Source organism: Dermochelys coriacea, chromosome 8, assembly GCF_009764565.3.
Source record: "Dermochelys coriacea isolate rDerCor1 chromosome 8, rDerCor1.pri.v4, whole genome shotgun sequence".
Lineage (NCBI taxonomy): Eukaryota > Metazoa > Chordata > Testudines > Dermochelyidae > Dermochelys > Dermochelys coriacea.
The window spans coordinates 56062200-56082327 of NC_050075.1; the positions used below are offsets into that span (position 1 = coordinate 56062200).

A 20128-nucleotide genomic window follows, 5' to 3' on the forward strand; every position below is an offset into this window, starting at 1 on the left:
ATATGGTTAATATACCACCTTTTGCGTGTGATTGATCATAGACAATTGAAAAAAAATTGTTTGAGAGATACTATGTGAGCCAGCATGGGAAAATTTAAAGAAATTTGATTAATTCTGAATGCTGATTGGCTGCTATGGAGATCACTTTTATTTACATGTATCTTTAAACAGGCTACAACGAGGCAAGAAACAACAGATTGAGAATGGCAGTGGAGCAGAGGATAATGGTGACAGTTCACACTGTAGCAATGCTTCAACACACAGCAATCAGGAAGCAGGGCCTAGTAACAAAAGAACCAAAACATCAGATGATTCTGGGCTAGAATTGGACAATAATAATACGACTGTGGCAATAGACCCAGTAATGGACGGTGCTAGTGAAATAGAATTAGTCTTCAGGCCCCATCCTACACTCATGGAGAATGATGACAGTGCACAGACCAGGTAAGTATCTTCAACATCTTTTAATAATTGTCTTAGTGCTACTTAATCTGATGTTTCTTGAGGCTTCTTGAAATCAAATGTAGACATTTCTTCTCTACTTACATCTTGCCCTGTTGAACTGAATGCACTTTCTCCATCTTAAATAGGGTAGCCATTTATTTTTGTTCATATTTTATAGTATCAGTCTGTTTTAACCCTTTGATTGTAGAAAAAGTTCCTAAAAGTTAAGAACACTATTCTTGGTGTGGTATGCTTGGTTGACTGCATTTTAAAACCACAGATGATTTTAGATTCCAGTCCCTCCTCACGCCTTTTGAAAATATGTATATAAAAATAGGCCTTATGTAAGTGTTAAAGTGTAACTGAATGGATCAACATGTGAATTCCTTTGTCTTTGGAAATTGGGAAAGAAGAGTGAAATTTTTCAAAAGTGGCTCAGGAGCACAAGTCCCATTAAAAGTGAATCTCACCCTAAAGTCTGTGTAATCCGGTCCAGATCCATGCTCATAAGTTCTGATATCTGCAGTATGCAGGTTTTTTTTTTTTTTTTCTAGAATTTCCTGAAATATCTGGAACCTTCTTCCTTATTACTCTTCAGCACGAGAGCTTTCTCATGGGTTCTAGAAGTACAACATCCTAGGGCATTTGGCACTTTTGAAAATCTCACTCTTTTTGGTTTAGATTTCCAGAGAATGAGGAGTCAATGAAGAGTAACTAGAGCAAGGAAAGAGATCACACAGCATGCCAAGTATCCAATTCTTGTCCACTGAGTTGATGTCACACATCTGTGTTCAGACGATTTGAGCAGTCCTGAATATTTTTTTTTTAATGTCGCACAATCAGTTAATTCAGGCAGATGACAAAGAAGTAATATTTCCTATTCACAAGTAGAGTGGGAGCCTGTGGAAGAGGAGGTTGAGAGAGGTGTGAGGACTTTTCTTGTTCCATAAATTGCTTCTTTTGTATCTTGAGTGAAAACACTGAGGCACACTGTACTCTTTACATACAAGTTCGTTTACTTTTACGTATGCAGCTTATCTAGTGCCTTTTTCTGCACAAGTGATTCAAATATGTTTGGTTGTCTTTGTTGCTACTGTTGTAGGTATATAAAGACCTCGGGCAATGCCACAGTTGATCACTTGTCTAAGTACCTAGCTGTGAGGTTGGCTTTGGAGGAACTTCGGAGCAAAGGAGAGTCAAACCAGATGAATCTTGACACAGCAAGTGAGAAGCAGTATACAATTTACATTGCTACGGCCAATGGCCAGTACACTGTGAGTAGTTGATCTGGTTGATATTCTGTCTAATTTAGAAATGTTTAGACCCAATAATACTACAACTTTAAGGCACAGTGGATTTGTTATCCTGTTTGGATTCCTTCTATAAATTGGTCTATTGATTGTATTCATAATCCATTTTTAAAAGCATAGCACGAGCATTATTCGCTGTGATGGTTTAGGTAAAAGTCTGTTCTGTGGTCATTACATACAGCAAAAGCATTGATAGTAGAAAAGGAGTGGCATGTAAATGTGTGGATGCTCTAGACACAATCCCCTGACCTAGGGTAAATGGTGTGGCTCCGTTGACATCACTGGGATTTTACTAATTTTATGCAAGCTGAAGATCTGGCTCTTTATTTTACATGTAAAAATTTAGGAGGAAAAAAGTGGTACTTTGATTTGAGGACTTGCTTATTGAGAATGTCCTTCATCGCCCAAGGGTGGTAGCACTTCCTAGGCAAATTCAGTCTGGCCTTTTTATGAGTAGGAGGCACATCTATTGATATAAAGTCAAATTCACACCTAGTAGTATTTCAGACAGGCAAATATTAAATGAACACAATCCACAGAAATTCAGTCAAAATCACTGGTATCTGACACTGGACAATACAGTCATTAGCTAGATGAATACTCAGTATCACTAGCTATTTTAAATTTCTATTGGTAGGGAAGCTGAGACTTGACCTAAGGTCTCGGTGCATAAATTTAAAGTGAAATTTCGAGCTTATTTCTTTGCTTTCAAGTTCCTGCATAGTTCTCTCCCTCCTTACTTATCCACCCGTGTTGCTCTGCACATCACGCAGGCTTCCCTATCCATCAGTGATGCCAGCCTCCACACATCATTTGTCTGCATCTCCCAAAAACCCACCACTGTACATCCAACACACCAAAAACTCATTGTTCCCGTAACAGTTTGGATATATCGTGATGATATAGTCATCCTCTGATCACCTTGCTGCTTGTTGATTCTCCTTGCTCCTGTTCTTGTCTATTTGTTTTTCTTGTTAGCATGCAAGCTCTTATGAGAAGAGATCATGATTTCTTGTGTTTGGAAAGCAACTAGCACATTGGTTGGTGCTACTGGGTAGGGGTGGGATAGAAATATTCCCCCCCCCCCCCAAAAAAAAGCATAATAAATGAAAGGGTGGTGATCAGTATAGTTAAGATCTAATCTGTATTGCTAGGAACTAGCGAGGAGGACTAGTATTAGAATTGAGGTGCTAGTCATTAGATTATGAGCAGATAAGCAACCAGAAACACTGATAACATATTTAATGACAAGCACTACAGGAAATATCTATTAACTGCAGCTGGAACCACAGTAGACTTCTGTTCTGTAAGTGTTCCTCTCTAAGTCTACTGCAGGGTTTTCACAGTGACCAGATAGTAGTGACAGGAGCATCAGAAGTTCATAGCAAGATGACGGAAAATATATTTTCAGAACTGTTGGTTTTTTCTCCTCCTTTAGGTATTAAATGGTTCCTTTTCCTTGGAGCTGGTCAGTGAGAAGTACTGGAAAGTGAACAAACCCATGGAACTCTACTATGCACCAACAAAGGAACATAAATAGGCTTTGCGAGAAGGTTTGGAGAGAGGACTCTAACTTTTATAGCTATGATTTCTTTAATATTAAGGAGACGCCACCATCATCTTCATGGACAGTATTTGAGATGTCTTTAGACTACTCACAGAGCATACTTCTTATTATAATTAGACGGTATTCTGGGTTTTATTTTTAATTTAATTTTTTTCCCCGGGGGACTGAATAACCTTCTCTAGAGCATTCCATTGTTATCATCAAAGAGATGCTTTTTTTATTCCCAGTTTATGATATCAGATCAAGCAAAGGTTCCGGCATGGAATGTCTTAACTTAGTCCAGGAAAAGCTGTTGGTCTGCTAATATGCTTGACACAATTATACCAGCCCTTAGGTGAAATATTGAGGGTCTTAAGTAGTCAATAGTAATAGTCAATAGTAGCAGATGATGTGGGGGTATGGTAATGGTGATGATTTGCTAACTACTGTCACTATAAAAGATGTTGAAGAATTCAATTCTGATAACAGCATACTATTTTGGCTCCAAGGTATTTACAGTAGTGATCGGATTCCTTAAAAGACTTGGATTATTGGTAATAGTCCAGGTAAGTTTTCAGTAGACCAAGATGAAGGATTAAGGAGAAAAGTTCTGACACTTTAAAAAAAAAATCTTGCTACCTGCTGGATTTCATTAATTTCAGTATTAGAAAAAAATTATATTAAAAAAGGAAACTTCCTCTCCCCCCCCCTTGGGCAGTCCCTGTGCACTCTAATTTCTGGTCTTTGACTCTTGTTGCAGAATTATCCTGTGCACATGTGCTTGGCAGATAACATTTATTGTACAAAATCTTCAGACAATTTTAAAGTCCTGGTATATCCAGTGTAATGGCAGACTTTATTGTGGAAATATCACAGACTTCGCTGTAAAGGATTCTCTTCCTTGGAAATATAATTTTGCAACAAAAATCTCCTTTTAAAATTCCAGCATGATGGCATTGTATTGTAGCGAGACTATCTTATTTTATAGCACTCTATCCACACCAGTTGTGAGCTATAACTGTAGTTCATCACTGAGGGAAAGAACTGCTTCAACTACGAACTGTTCTAAGTATTCTGTTTTAGCCAAAGCTTTAACAAATATGGCTTAGCACTTTGGAAGAAAATGTGTTAGTACTTGACAGGTTTACCATTTAGTGTCTTAAAGTAGGTTTATTTTTTTTAAAACTTGACAGTTGACTGCTGTGTGACATTTTGCATTTACCATTCATCTGCATGTTAAACAGGTGTGGTGTTTTTTTTTTTTTCCCTGGCGTGAACCCTGCCTTCACCTAGTGGCGATGCTTTGCTGCAGCTAAAGAGAATGCGCAATGTTAGGGAAATAGCACAGTGATGTTCTCTTTGCTCTAAGGTTTTATCAGTACAGCCTTCCTGTCTCTGTAGTTTAGAAGCTGAAAGCGAAAAGACCCTTAAAGCAGGTGAGGAATATTACACTTTGTCTTCTCCCTTCTTGTCTTGCTCACAGTTAAGATGGATGAGTTTCTAAAGTATATGGGATTTATACACTTTCAAATCCCTAGTTTCTGTTGGAAAGGAACAAGCCTTCCATTACTCCTTGTCATTCAAGTCTAACATTTGTAAATATATGTCCATTTTGACAGCTGTTTTGGGTCTGTTTCATCTCTATATGAAAAATTCATAGGCTTCTTGAATAACTTTTAATATTTCTTTTTGTTATCTAAAATGTTTTTACTACTCTTTTTGTAATCTGTGCCATGAAACTGACATTTCCAGTCACCAAGTATATTGGAGGGTGAGGGTTTATTTTCAAATGTTGTTTTATTCAGTATTACTTGGTGTAATGTTCAATTGTATAGATTACTAGTGCATGTCCACTAAATATAATCCTGTTTTTGTGATACTTAGATTTTACAGAGAAACTTCTAGGTTAGCTGCAGCAGAATGACAAATTCTGTGTGTGATATCTAAGAATGTTTAAGGAGCAAAGGAGTATTTGTGAAGCTGAGCTGTGTCTGTCTAGAGAATGTCGTCGTCTTTTTGTCCACAGTTTAAAAAAGTGTGGAAGAATGTGAAACTTATTTTCATGTCATAGTGAATTTACTGAATATTTATGTTCTTTAAAAATATATATTATGTAGATGTTTGATTATACCATTGATGCACTGTGACTTTTTAGTGCTATAAACAATTTTACTTTTCAAAACAACTTTCATATTGCCTTCCTGTTTAGCTAGATCTTCATTTTTGGTACCTTGTGCTTGTTAGGTATGGTAAATTGAACAGTTATAATATCTGAAATTCAAGTCCTACCTAACATCTCACATTTGTCACAATAAAGCAAAAATGCTGTGAACACAATACTGTAAATTCAATCACTTCCTGTTACAGTCTACAAAAGAAACCATTTGCATTATAAATCCACCAGTACAATCTAGCACTGTCTACCACCACTATTGTATGTGCAGTTTTCTAGACAGAGGGCTGGGAGATGCATCTGCTTTCGGGATACACGTGCCAACACCACACAGTGGAATCTGTTGCCTCAGTTTCCCCCGCAAACTTGTAAGGCCTCATTTGAAGCCCATTGAAATCAGATGAAAAATTCCCATTTACTTCAGTGGGTTTTGGATCAGGACCTTAGAATGGGATGTACATGTGTGATAACACTATCTAATGTCAAACTTTTTCAATGGCTGCCATGGCATGTATAACAAGTTGCTCTGTTGGGTGGGACACAAAATAATTATCATTCAAACAGTGATATAAAAAGAAGACATTTGGTTTGGTGTGCCCTATGTGAGAACCCCAGCAAAATCAGTTTTTAGGCATGGTGATTTACATGTGTGCTAATGACCTTCCCAACATAAATGGAGACTGAAGACTTGGAATATGTGGAGTAGGATCGTAGCATTGGGGTTGAACTATAAAAATATGCAGTGTCAAGTTTTGCTAAGTTTTACAACTGCAACTATAGTTGAGGATAAATGTACGGTAAGATAAGTAGTGTTATCCACTTACCAGAAAAGTGGTATTTGATGAAGTCTAAGATGAAACTATATTTTGCACTCTAAACCTCAGCCCTTTGTTATAACACAACTTAGTGCTGGATCAAACATCAAGCCATGATTATACTGAATATAAAATATCTCCCTCTCCTTATCCACTTTAGAAAAACGTAATTAGGATTTCTCTTTCCTCCCACTGTTTAGGGTCAAGAAATGTCTAGGGCTATTTTGATGAGAAGAAAGGTGTCACAACTTGTGGGATATAATGGTTTGCAGATGCTTTGAGCTTTCAGCTGTCCTCCAACATACATTCCATGTTTAGGTATTTGTTTTTAAATTATCTATATGAACAATAAAAGTTTGATTTTTTTTTTTTTGGTAGGTATCTGTGCTGGGACCACATCGGGGATGGTCCAGATTCTTTTCTGCAGTACTGCTGCTATAACTATTTGGTTATTCTCCATTTTGTATTTGTGTACTTGATTTTTCCTTCTAAAGTGTATTGAATTTGATCTTGTTGATTTCTGACCAATTCTCCAATTTAACAAGGTCATTTTGAATTCTAATCCTGCCCTACAACGTGCTAGCAATCCCTTGCAACTTGGTGTCCTCTGCAGATTCTATAAGCATACTCTCCCCTTCTTTATCCAAGTTATTAATGAAAATACTGAATGAGACCAGACTCAGGGCAGACCCTTTAGGACCCCATTAGATATGTCCTCCCGCGTATGACAGCAAACTACTGGCAACTACTCTGTGCGTACAATCTTTCAGCTAGTTGTGCACCCATGTAAAAAGGGGCATGCATCTCCCCCCTTCTGACAGGGTGGGAGGCTGTGCCACCTTGCTTTTCTCAAGAGAGATACAGCTCCCAGCTAGTGAGTCCACCTGGTGATTAATCCAAGTAGCAGTTAGTCCCTCTGCCCAGTCCCTCAGTCAGGGCACTTAGCAGACCTGGCCAACAATCAGCCCAGGCCTTAATTAGTCTCTCCTGCCCAATTAGCAATTTATAGCTCAGGCTGAGTCTGTGCAATACAGGCCAGCGGTTCAGGGTGGGGAATTAGTTCTCATCTGGGAGCGACAGCACATGAGCGTGGTGCCCTAGCTCTGGCAGGTGCCAGACAAATTCAGGCCTCCTGGCTTCTAGTGGGGAGGTGGCTACCTTTAACAGATGGGGTACCCGGACTAGGGAGATACAAGCCCTCCCATTCCACTGTGTTCTAGCCCAGGGCCCTCTTAATGGCAGGGTAGTTTGCCACTAGGTCAGTGGGGATCTGCCAGTTCACAATAATTCCACAGCTGAACCCTATTCAATGCTCCTGTACTCCTTTCTACCCTCCCCAGTTTGGGACACCTGGGTTCTGGGGTTGTCCTCAGTCTCTCCGGGGTAAACTGCCAATGGCAGCCCCGGCAGTTTGTTGGTGTTGCTGGTCTCCAGTAATTCAGATAACTCCTGTGGTCGGGCAGCCATCTCCTTCAGCTCTGGGCCCCAGCAGCAAGGAAGAGATGTTTTGCTCTTCTGGCAGCTCTCCCCCTACTGAGCTAGGAGGCTGGCCTTTTATAGTCCAGCTTCCTGTCCCACCCCTCTGCTTCAGGTGAGGTGGCTACAGGTGGTCTGGTTCTGCCCAGCAGGGGATGATCTCAGGACTCTCCCCTTCTGAAGGGTGGGAGGCTGCACCTCCTCGCTACAACTCACCTTACACTAATTTCATGTAGACAACATTTCCCTAGTTGGCTTAAGAGAATGTCATGTGGGACTGTGTCAAAAGCCTTACTAAAATCAAGATATCCTGTCTACAGGTTTCCCCCATCCACTAGATCAGTAACCTTATCAAAGAAATAAATTAGTTTTGCATGATTTGCTCTTGACAAATCCAATATTGGCATATATTTAGAACCCTGTTATTCTCTAGGAACTTACAAATTGATTAATAATTCGTTCCAGGTATCACCATTAGATTGACTGACTGGTCTATGGTTTCCCACATCCTCTTTGTTCCCTTCTTTCTCCTTCTCTAGCCCTCTGGGACCACACCTATCCTCCATAAGTTTTCAAAGATAATTGCTAATGGTTCTGTGATAGCTTCAGCTACTTCAAGTGCTCCAGTGTGAATTTCATCAGGTCCTGCAAACCTGAATACATTTTAACTTAAACCAAGTCTACACTATCACTTCCATCAGCAAAATTTAGATGGCTCATGGGTGTTGCTTAGCTATGCCTCTGTAAGACTGGTACAGCTGTGCTTTAAGCTCACTAGTGTAGACATGACCTTATTCTTTAACCTGTTCTTTCCCTAGTTTGGCTTGGGTTTCTTCCCCTATGTTAATATTGTGCTAAGTATTGGATCACAAATTACCTTTTTAGTAAAGACTGGGGCAAAATATATGTTAAACACCTCAGCCTTCTTGATGCTGTTATTAGTTTTCCATCCTTAAGTAGAGGACCCACGCTTTCCTTGGTCTTTCTCTTACTCATGTATGTATAAAGCCTCTTTTTATTGCCTCTTATGTTTTTTGCTAGGTGTAACTCATTTTATCCTACATGTTTGTACAGGTCTTTTGTATTCATTTTCCATTCATGTTTCCACTTTTTGTAGGATTCCTTTTTGATTTTCTGATTCTGATGGAGCCATATTGGCTTCTTAATATTTTTCCTATAGCGTAAGGATAATTTGCTGTTTTGCCTTTAATCTTGTCTCTGTGAGAAACTGCCAGCTTTCTAAAACTTTTTTTCCCCTTAAATTTTCTTACCTACCAGTTCTCTGAATTTGGAAGAGTTCCATACTAACAGAGAAATATTGTCGAAGTATGCTTTTTTTGAAGTCCATTGCCCATATTCTGCTGTTCTCACTCATTCTTTTCCTTAGAAACATGAAGTTTATCATTTTGTGATCATTCACCCCATTGCCTTCAATCTTCAGATTTGCAACCAATTCCTCCCTGTTAGAATCAAGTCAAAAATCCAGCTTCTTAAACAAAAAGTTGCCCTAATACACTCTAAGAACTTACTGGACATTTTGTGTTTTGCTGTATTACTTTTCCATGAATACATACAACTGAAAGCTAATTTGTACATCTGAGACTTGCTGAACCGTGGCACGTTAAACTAAAGATTATGCATTAAGGAGCTAGTTGACTACATGCCAGATTTGCCTCAGCAACAATATTTAAATATTGAGTGTTAAGATAGAGGTATATACAACCTGTTCTCCTAATCTCTGCAGTTAGTCAACTTTAAAATCATTTCTGCCTGAAATTGGTTTCCGTTCAGTGTTGTTGGATTTCTTTAACTGAAAGATTAGAAACTTTTTTTATTTTGCCAGTTTGTTTGCTTTGCATTTGACAACTTCCTGGTTGGTCAGTTTCACTGTATAGTCAAGTTGCTCTGTTGGTGTGAGACTCTTCCACAGCAATAGAGATTAAAAACAAGAATGAGGTTGGAAAGCTCCAATAAGGCCAGTATTTAGTTAAAAGGACACTCACTTTGAAACCTTGTCAACTTAAAAAAAAAATAAAAAAATTGAGCTAAGTAATTCCAGGTTCTACATTTGCTGTACAGACCCCATGTCAATTTTAATGGAATCTTTTTTATGGTGGCTTTTGTGTGTGTGAACTTTAGTGGAAGATTTCTCTGGTGTCTACACTGAAATTGCTTTTTCTCTAGCAGCAGTAAGTCATGCATTATTCTCTCCCTCTGTGTTCCCAGTCCTATTAGACTAGTTCATGTACTTTATGCCAAACCTCACACCACTTGCGTTTATTTTGTGGATTTCTGAAAGAAGATTTTTCTTTAAGTCAAAGAGCTACATGACTAGTCTTGCGGCTTGGCAAGGCCTGAAAGTGCTAGGGTATTTGTGATACATATCTTGTAGAATTGAGTGGCACAGGATGGCTGAGAAGGAAGTGATAGAGTGGTTCTGTTAGAGGAGGGGGCCATAGCGGCTGTGAAAACCCATATCTGAAAGTGTACCTATACTAATGCTGTGCTGTCAGAACCCCCTACTGGAAATATAGCATAAACTGACATGACAGGAGGAGTTCTGCTGGTACAGCTAAGCCACCAGTGACGTGACATTAGCTAAGAAACTCTCTTCTGGCTGCATACTTATATCTACATGGGGGGAGTTTCTTTTGACACACAGTAGTTTTTAGGGGGTCTGATTTTTTTCCCCTCCATCTCCTAGCCGATACATAGCTATGCTGTGTTGAATAAGCCTAAATCTAAAATTATTACCCTTGCTGTATGGAAGATCCTGTTTTAAAAGCAGTATAAGACAGTTGTTCTTAGATCAGAACTAGCAAACGACAGAAGTCTTGAACCAAACTCTTCATTCTAACAGTTGGAAAAACCCCCACAAAAATGAACTGTATGATTTTATGGCTGAAGTAATTCTCTCTCTATATATAAATAAAACTTTTTAAAAAGGAATTACTATTTATTAAATGTGTTTTTTCAACCTATACCACAAGAGATGGTTCTAATAGTGAAAATAACCTGTTTATGTACAAATTTAATCATTGACTTGTAAAAGGAATCTCACAAGTAGGTTAAATTGAATTAGATAATGGTCAGCTAACTCACTAGAGTTCAGATGTATTGACTTAATCATCAAATAGTACTGGTGACTATTTAAATGCAGGATAAGTTAAATCTTTTGCTACTCAGTCCTCTCTCCCCAATAGCTTGCCAGATTTCTCCTTTATTACCAGCAGGTAATTGTTGTTTTGTTCAAAGTAGCTAATGCACTTAAAATATATAGCTATGTAGAGCTAAATATAAAAATTCAAATAGCAAAAAGTTTAATTTCATTCCTGATCCACTTGCATCTAGATCTTTGCGTTTAGGTAAAAGTTAAGTTTGCTACCTAAGGATATACTTGTACCTATTTAAAATGTTCTGGCTTGCTTAAATTTAATACATTTTTATAGTGCAACATTTTTGGTGTCTTACAGACTTGACCTATTGCTAAACTCTAACCAATCAAGCTCCAGGCATGATGGCCAATTTCATACTTAGGTTATGCTCTAGCGACACTTACGGAAATGCTTAAGACTTTTGGCCCCATCGCTTATCCACTGTACTGGAAATTGCACTAGGAGTTTGAATAAGGCTTTTTGAATAGCTGGGGGTAGTCACAAAATGCCAGTGTTTAAAAGAAAGACGAGCATAAAAGTCAATACCCTCTACAGTTTTTCTCCACTCTAATTGTAACTTGACCATATGTATTGTGATCAATTACAAGTTCTTCTATGTAATTCTAAAATGTCTCACCCCCATTAAGATAACTGGCAACACAAGCTTTCAAAACCAGTTCTGTAGATTGGTTTACGGGAGTAGGGCTTAGTTGCAAATCTCAAATTAACACATTATTTGCATTCAGCAGCAATAAAGTTATCATGATAGCTGTCTTTTGTGAACATAAGCGTGCCTCCTGATTTACTATCTTCTGTGAACTCTGTGTCTCCTGACTTGTCATCTACAGCAGCTTGGAAATTGTCTCCTGCCTGGGCATCTTCAGTGGACTGGACAGGGCCTTCTGCCTGCCCCCCAGTGTACGTGGGTGTGCTGTACTTCACAAGGATAGATTTAAACTGTGCCAAGGGTGCATTTGTGCGAACTCCCATGGGATCAAAATGGGTTCGGCTTACTCTATACCCAGCTTGGGACAGATACTGTAAGAACTTGTTTAACCTGAAAAAATTAGAGAGAAAGTTATTACTGGGTAGTTGGTTTCAACACAGATTATGCACTGATTTGGTTGGAAATCAGAAACTGGAACTTGATCCTTACTTTGGCATGTTCATTCCTTTGATACTATGTCTGTGGATATTATAGTAAAATGCAGGATGCTCAGCATTGCTTTCGGACTTCTGTCTTTTTGCTATGTTTCTACTCATTTCATTACTTTTCCTTTTACCTAAAACACAGAAATGCTCATTAGGAGCAAGATTCAAAATGTAGTTCCTCAACCTCTGCCTTACTCTGTAGCCACCTAAAAAATCAGCTACTGCGTATGCACACAGTTGCTTCAGTCCAGGCAGCTGGGTGTCTAAGTCCAGTGGGATCCTCAAACTAAGTATTCCCCTGCTTATCTGACAGATGCTCTCAGAAGCCAACTACTGGATCAGGCCCCACAAAAAACACCAAAGATGGTGGTGCCAACTTATAACCTTTAACCCAATAGCTGGAGCCCTCAGATTGGATGAGGGAGAATTTCCCCCCCATATGATGAAGAGATTTGAACTCTGGTCTGCCTCCCAGGAGAGTACCATAACCAGCATGCTAGGGAGTATTTTGCGGCAGATCTCTCTTCTGTTGAAACTGTTCCACTGTATATAATTAACATGTATTGGACCAGAGTAATCCACTAGGTACACGGGAGACCCATGTTCCAGAATGCTCCAGTACATATTTATTTATATATAGTGGAACAGCTTCAAGAGGAGAAACAGAAAGCCCAGTGGTTAGGGTACTATCCTTGGAGGGGGAGACCAGAGTTGAAGTTTATTCTTGACATCAGTGAGAGGGGACAATCAAACTAGGTCTCCAATATGGTGGGTGAGTGCTCCTAGCATTGGACTAAATTATATACATTTGACTAGAGCTATTGTAGCACGTAGTGATGATGCCACCCACTCTGTGCACAAGAAAGATGCATAAGCCCTTTCTTGCAAACTTCAGGAGAGAGTTCATGGCTGTGAATCCTGAGTGGAGGGAGGTGCTACCCTCCAGCCCCGAGTTAGGCACGTAAGTCCCTCTGAGGAGCAGGGCTCAGGACTCGCCCCCTCCTTGGCATTTTGTAAAGGCTATCTTAGACAGCTCCGTGAGCTGGATTTTGTGAATCCCTAACTCTCCGCTGCATTGTATATGGAGCACTGGTGCCCAACCCCAAGCTGTGGATTTCACTAAGCAGTAGAGGACTGAAATGATAAGCGTTGCAATGCAATGCTTAACATTTAAGTCCCCTGTGGGGAACTCACCTTAGGCCTCTATTGCTTTTCTTTAGGTAGCATTCCTGGCTTAGACTGATTGAACTAAAGCTACAACTACACCACTTCTGGGGGGGAAAACTCTCATTCCTTAAAAGCTGAAGGGATCTGAAATCTAGTCTAGTTTAATAGATAATTTTAAACTTTTCTGTAACTTACTTCCATAGGAGCCAAGGGCTGCACAGATAAACTAGATTTGCAAGGGTACATAATGTACTTCATGCAATAATGGCTCTTTGTCTTTCCCAGCAAATACTAGTTTGGGTAAAGATACAATATTTTTAAAGTTTCATTAATCTTTACTGGAGGTGAACCACTGAGCACGTTCATTTAAAAAAAAAAAAATTAAAAGTTGGGGCAATCACAAGCCAAGGTTACAAAAAACATTCTGTCCCCACCTTTAACACCCCACCCCTCCTTCATTGACTGTGGTTATCTGCTAGCATAAACCACAAGGGGTGTGCATGTAGTTATGATGGATGAACTACATACCTTGTACCACATAGTAGTCAGCTGCAGTATCTGGTGTTTTAATAAAGACACCACATTCTTCTAGAATACAAAAGTGAAAATTAAATCTGAAGTGTGACAAAACGTTTTAAATAGATTTTATTTTGCTACCTTATAAAGGGATCCACAAAAATTTGAAAGGGGAAAACCCCAAACTTTCTAGACAAAGTAAAAGGTGTAAAAATGATAGAGGCAAAAGGATAGGTAATGGGTTATGGAAACTTTCACTAAACGTTATCAGTCTGAATCTGGCATAGGACAATATTCAAGTAAAATTACTATATGGTGATTTATCTGAAGTGAAGTGGTAGCCTCTAATCTGTTCTTATTAGAATAGTATCCCACTATAGACAGCCATCTCAATCACCCGCCGCAATTGGCAGTCTGTAGAGAAGTCCAGGATTGACTGAGCATGAAGGGCAGAGTCCCATCTCACTCAGAGGGGAGGAACTTGCCCCTCAGGACTCCAGTACAAAGGCTAGTATATGGGAAGCTTCTGCTACTGCTGCCTGTTTTGTGAATAAATTGGACTATAGGACTGTCACCGTGGCACCTTGTGTCAGCACTGGTTTACTTGAACCAGTATGGAAAAATCCTACTTTAAGTCTAGCACCCTGTGTTGAGCAGGCCTTAACAGCAGGGGTTTAAAGAGTATGACAAAAGCCCCATAATATGGCAAGACTATTGTCCCATGCTTTGTGATAGGGAACATGTTCCTAATCTTCTTTTAACATGCACCACTATAGTTACTTTTGCTCAAGAAATTTTCAATTGGTTTTAGACATTTAAAAATCCCACGAGTTTTTGTAAGCAATTTGCCATTTTATCTCACCTTGTTTGTTCTGACTGGCAGGACCATGGATTGAAAACTGTTTTAGAGTTGTACATTCTGCTTCACAGATTAATGTCTTTACAAGTGGCTGAATCTCATCCAATCCGTGCTGAACAGCTTCAAACAGCATTCTTCTGAGGAATCCAGTGTTAAAGAGGGACCCTGACCTGGACGGTGCAATAGAATGCCAGTGAAAATAAGGAGACTGGTGTATGACAAAGTATTTTGATTTACAGCAAAAGGCCTTTGCTCCTTTAGAAGTGGTTTCCACAAACTGAGTAGCTGCTGAACTTTACTTTTATTAACAGGGTACATAGTTTGTGATACAATTAAAATTATTTTTTGTTTTATGTAGTGGCAGTCCATGGTCATGGCTTGAAAGCTAAGATCTTATGAGTGTTAAACCCAGTTCTGCCATTGATTTACTGTGTCAACTGCGGCAAAGTCACTTCATCTCATTTCCCCACATGTAAAATGGGAATGAAACCCATATCACAGGGATGCACTGTCAAAATTAGGCTGGTGTACTAATAGTATTTAGAAATAGTAAAAGCAGGGCTAGTGCAAAGGATTAGTTCTGTTTCTATAATCTAGTTCTGAAATGCTCACATTTAAATTTAACTATTCTTTCAATCCAAAAAACCAAGGATAAACACCATTGCTGATTACCATCAAACAGTTCAAGTTATTTAATACTACTGGAAGTGCATAGGTATTTGATATTATGGAAATGCACACCAAGTCAGTTATCAATTACAGTTCAATGTATACTAGTTCTCTGGTCACAAAACATCAAGCTACTCAGCCAGATTCTCCTGTGCCTTGTAATTGTTTTTTCTTTCTGTCCAGGATGTGAAACTGAAAACTAGTTCACTATTGTTTGTTTAGTAAATTCACTGCTTGCTGTCTACCAATATGACTAGGAATACTCTTTTTTTTATTATTTAGCTCTCCAATTAAATAACCAGCTGCCAAGGCCATCTCAGTTGCTAGCTATAAACTTATTGCTTTATGAACAAATAAGCTTTCACTTTTGTTAGGCTGTGTGCTGTACATACCACAGAGGACCAAGCTCTACTGCTGTCTTCCCAGGCATACTGCCATGGCAGTCACAAGATAGTTGCCGGTAAGGGTTTTCTGTAACAGAAAACAGAATTCAAATGAGTTCTATAGATTAAGTTATTTCAAAATACAAACAAAATGAAAGATGTTTTAGATACTAGAAATGCTGCACCCAACAAGAAGTGATTCTGCCTACATAGAGGCATTTAATAGGACAAGCAACATCAGAACCCAAAATACACGAACAACTGTAAAAACACCCGAGTCGCCAACTTTTATTAATGTTGTCACAAGTTACTAACTCTGGTGTCTGCTGGAATCTAATGAGGGGCATTGTAACTTTAGTTATTTTTAAATTTAAATAAAACAAAACCGGAGCTCAATATTACTTGGTATGTGTTTTAAATAACTGCTTCTAGCTAGTGGGTTAGAACTTTCCACTGCAAAAACAAGTTTAAACTAAAAAAGCTTTTCAAGAAAAATTGTATCATGCAAAAAAATTGTTAAAATTATGGTTGCATATGTGCACAAAATTCAGTTGAATCGTAGGATTTTCATGACAGCCATAGCTCCGCTCCCTTGCACATGTGGACTAGGTTGAAGGACTCTGAATGCTGTTTATTTGTCCATTTAAAATCTCAGCCATAACACTGCACCTATACAGGTGACAATTTTATTTCTATTCTTAAGAATGAAAGAAAATGTGATGCTTATTGCAGTCTAATGCTCACATAGCCAAAAAATGCGTCATCTTAAGGAGGTGTTAATACCTTAACAGCCCAAGGCATCGGGCCCTTAAAGTACAATGAGAAATAAGATAGGATTAGACATTCAAATAAGATACAGCTAAACAACTAGATGTACTCTGGAGCTTCACAACTCAATACATTCTCAAACTGCAGAATAATCTTGTGTGCACTGTCTGTATGTACTAAACTGTTCTTAAAAATATTTCAGATCTGCAAAAGGCACGTGTTTTCATTAAGAACTAAATATTTGATTTATCTGAAATTTGAGTAGTAAAGATCTTTGGGAAAATACTCAGTGAATTTTTTTTTTCCATCTCAAAAACATGGCAGATTTTTTGTTAACACCCTTTTTTCCTAACCTTACCCCTCTAACAAAACAACCAACCACCATCAGTGGGGTAGAGAAGCAGTAAGAGAAATTCCAACAGAGTAATTTTCCAGAAAGTTTTAAGACAAATGCACATTTTGATTTTTGTCTAAATCATGATAGGTCTAAATGACCAAAGTACCATATTCATGTTCCACATAGAAAAAGGCTCCTTGACTAGAGGGAACATATGAATTAATAGTCGTTTTAGATACTTTGAAACTGTAGAGGTGGGAAAAAAACAAATGGCTTTGAACAGGTGGATGATATGCAAAGACAACTGCTAAATGTACTCTGATGGATAGCCCCAATTGTTTCAAAAGACAGCAGATAGTAGGAATAGAAAACTCCAAGGGTTCCAAGTACCTCTGAATGGACCATAATGAAAAATGCTTTCACTTAGGCTGTGTAAACAGTCCTGTGGAAGCCTTTGTGCTCTGGATTAGAATGTTTTGTGCTCCTTTCTCCAGTTTAGTCAGCTAAACTCCATGTTGTCAAAGGCAGAGACAGAGACACTGGATCCAAGCCCCCGGTTCTGTGAAATGACATCAAGATGGCTTGGAAATGGTAGAAGAGTATAGAGGGATAAGTGCATCAGAAGTTGGAGTACCAGAACTGATATGCCCAGGCCATTATCAACTGGACCTTGTCCTTGGGCATCTTCCTGAGAACTCTGGGAAATAACAGGATAGGGGTGAAAGGGTCCCTTTCTGATCAGCAATGCATCTTCCCTAGGAGCAAAAAATCAGCAGATTGTCATGAGGCGGGATGGCGTAGGCCACTGCCAAAGAAGGGGAGAAGAGGTACAGATTCTTCAAAATCAGTCCAAGACTCTTGACAGCCGCACGAATCCTTTCCTCCTTGACCAGAAGAAAAATGTACGCTTCCAGTAGAGGGAGGGCATCTCTGCTTCTGGAAACACAGTCTCTTAGAAGAGGCTGGAGACATCTGGTGGTATGAGTAAGACTAGGGAAGTCTCTGGCTTGAGAAGGGTAGAATCCTTCCTTCCTTCTTGCTCAGAGCTGTGGTATAAAGCTCTAAGGATCAACTTGAAATCATTCAGAAAGGATAATTTCCTGTTCATTGTTGAGTTAAAGACATCATGGCCACCTTAGGTTGACTTACTGTAATCATATCCCTGAACTCATCTCTGGAGTCCAGGGGCAACTTCTTGGCAAACTGAAAGGTTGTATCCAACTGTATCATATTCTGCCAACAGAGCCTGGTAACTGACTATACAGAACTGTAGGCTAGCTGAGTATATTTTTCTGCCGAAAGAAAGTTTTGATTCCTTATACCAAGGGTGGATTTCACAGTAAGATGCCGTTTAGATTTTTCATGAGCCACTGCCACTACCAGTGATCCCAGGGCAGGATGGATGGAAAAATTACTTGAACCCCTTAGGGGCAAAATGACTTCCTTAACGTGGCTGAAATGGAGGCTGAGGTCTACCAGAGGTCCTTGATCAGTGCAAGAATACCTTTATTAATGAGCATTGCTAAATGGCCCTGAGCGAACAGATGAAGAATATTGAATAAAACAGGGATGTTCCTGGACTATTTCCAATGGAATCTCAGAATCTAATATGAAAAGGAGTACTTGTGGCACCTTAGAGACTAACAAATTTATTTGAGCATAAGCTTTCGTAAGCTACAGCTCACTTCATCGGATGCATTCAGTGGCAAATACGATGGGGAGATTTATATACACACAGAGAGAACATGAAACAATGGGTTTTATCATACACACTCTAAGGAGAGTGATCACTTAAGATGAGCTATTACCAGCAGGGGCCAGGGGAAAGAAAACCTTAAGTGGTGATAATCAAGGTGGGCCATTTCCAGCGGCCGACAAGAACGTCTGAGGAACAGTGGTGGGTGGTGGCTTGGGGGGGGGGAAATAACAGGGGAAATAGTTTTACTTTGTGTAATGACCCATCCACTCCCAGTCTCTATTCAAGCCTAAGTTAATTGTATCCAGTTTGCAAATTAATTCCAAGTCAGCAGTCTCTCATTGGAATCTGTTTTTGAAGTTTTTTTTGTTGAAAAATAGCCACTTTTAGGTCTGTAATCGAGTGACCAGAGAGATTGAAGTGTTCTCCGACTGGTTTTTGAATGTTATAATTCTTGATGTCTGATTTGTGTCCATTTATTCTTTTACATAGAGACTGTCCAGTTTGACCAATGTACATGGCAGAGGGGCATTGCTGGCACATGATGGCATATATCACATTGGTAGATGCGCAGATGAACGAGCCTCTGATAGTGTGGCTGATGTGATTAGGCCTTCTGATGGTGTCCCCTGAATAGATATGTGGACAGAGTTGGCAACGGGCTTTGTTGCAAGGATAGGTTCCTGGGTTAGTGGTTCTGTTGTGTGGTGTGTCCTTGCTTACAGACAGCCCCCCCACCTGAAGCAAATACTCACCAGCAACCACACGGCACCCAACAGAACCACTAACCCAGGAACCTATCGTTGCAACAAAGCCCATTGCCAACTCTGTCCACATGCAGGATGCCATGGGTAGCCCCAATGGATACTGCTCATCAAAAGATTCCAAGCTTGTGCACCCACACCTACCCAGTAGGATCCGTATAACAATTACTCAAAAAAACCCCTTTTAAACTAGAGGATTATAATCAAAATACCCTCTCCTTTATGGTGTATGACCATTATCACAATGCTATACAAGAAATATTTCCAGCGAAAGCAAATATTTTAACATGTTGGAACTTACCACGTGCCTAACATAGGTACATTCAATAAACATACAGGGATTATACCTTTAAAATAAACCCAAGGAAAATCCATTTACCTTCTACCATATTACCCTCCTGAAAAATCCTCTCCTCACACCACTGGCAGTGGATAAGATACCGAATTTTCTTGACTGAATCATCTGCAGGAGATGGTCCCCTCAAAACTCTCACCACTACTAGGACAAAGTGTTCTAGAGCTACTGCAAGCAAAACTTCAATGCCTTTGTTACATCGAGCTGCAGCTCTACAAGAGCAAAAAGATAGCATATTACCATAGGAATTCAACAAAGACTAATTTTCCCAGCTGTTCCACCATGTGCAATATATATATTTATGATCATCCATTGTTTGGAAAAATCCTACACTATCTATAAACAGCCTCCGCTTAAGACTGTTGGTTCTGAAGGGCAGGGATCCTCTTTTTGTTCTGTGTTTGTATAGGGCTTAGCACAGAGGTGGGCAAACTATGGCCCGCGGGACCGTCGTACTCAGCCCAAGCTCCCGGCTGGGGAGGCTAGCCCCTGGCCCCTCCCCTGCTGTTCCTGCTCCCCGGCGCAGGCAGTGCGGCTTGCACC

General features: G+C 39.5%; 2 protein-coding genes across 6 annotated transcripts in view; one reads left to right on the forward strand and one right to left on the reverse strand.

Annotated features, from left to right (window-relative positions):
* Window positions 1-5637, forward strand: part of RNF2 (ring finger protein 2) — a 30338-nt gene extending 24701 nt beyond the window's left edge. For both annotated transcript variants that reach the window (XM_038414946.2, XM_038414947.2), the window contains 3 exons: window positions 172-444; window positions 1547-1718; window positions 3193-5637. In XM_038414946.2, the coding sequence (XP_038270874.1) occupies window positions 172-444; window positions 1547-1718; window positions 3193-3294 (547 nt within the window). In that variant the 3' untranslated portion in view covers window positions 3295-5637. The remainder of the gene's footprint in view (window positions 1-171; window positions 445-1546; window positions 1719-3192) is intronic.
* A 5062-nt stretch (window positions 5638-10699) lies between these two features.
* TRMT1L (tRNA methyltransferase 1 like) overlaps window positions 10700-20128 on the reverse strand; it is a 50129-nt gene continuing 40700 nt past the window's right edge. For 3 of the 4 annotated variants that reach the window (XM_038414941.2, XM_038414938.2, XM_043490651.1), the window contains exons 11-16: window positions 19610-19797; window positions 15675-15753; window positions 14617-14783; window positions 13767-13826; window positions 12076-12202; window positions 10700-11976 (exon numbers count right to left, since the gene is read on the reverse strand). In XM_038414941.2, coding sequence (XP_038270869.1) covers window positions 11652-11976; window positions 12076-12202; window positions 13767-13826; window positions 14617-14783; window positions 15675-15753; window positions 19610-19797 — 946 coding nt within the window. In that variant the 3' untranslated portion in view covers window positions 10700-11651. The remainder of the gene's footprint in view (window positions 11977-12075; window positions 12203-13766; window positions 13827-14616; window positions 14784-15674; window positions 15754-19609; window positions 19798-20128) is intronic. The other variant, XM_043490652.1, reaches the window with a different exon arrangement.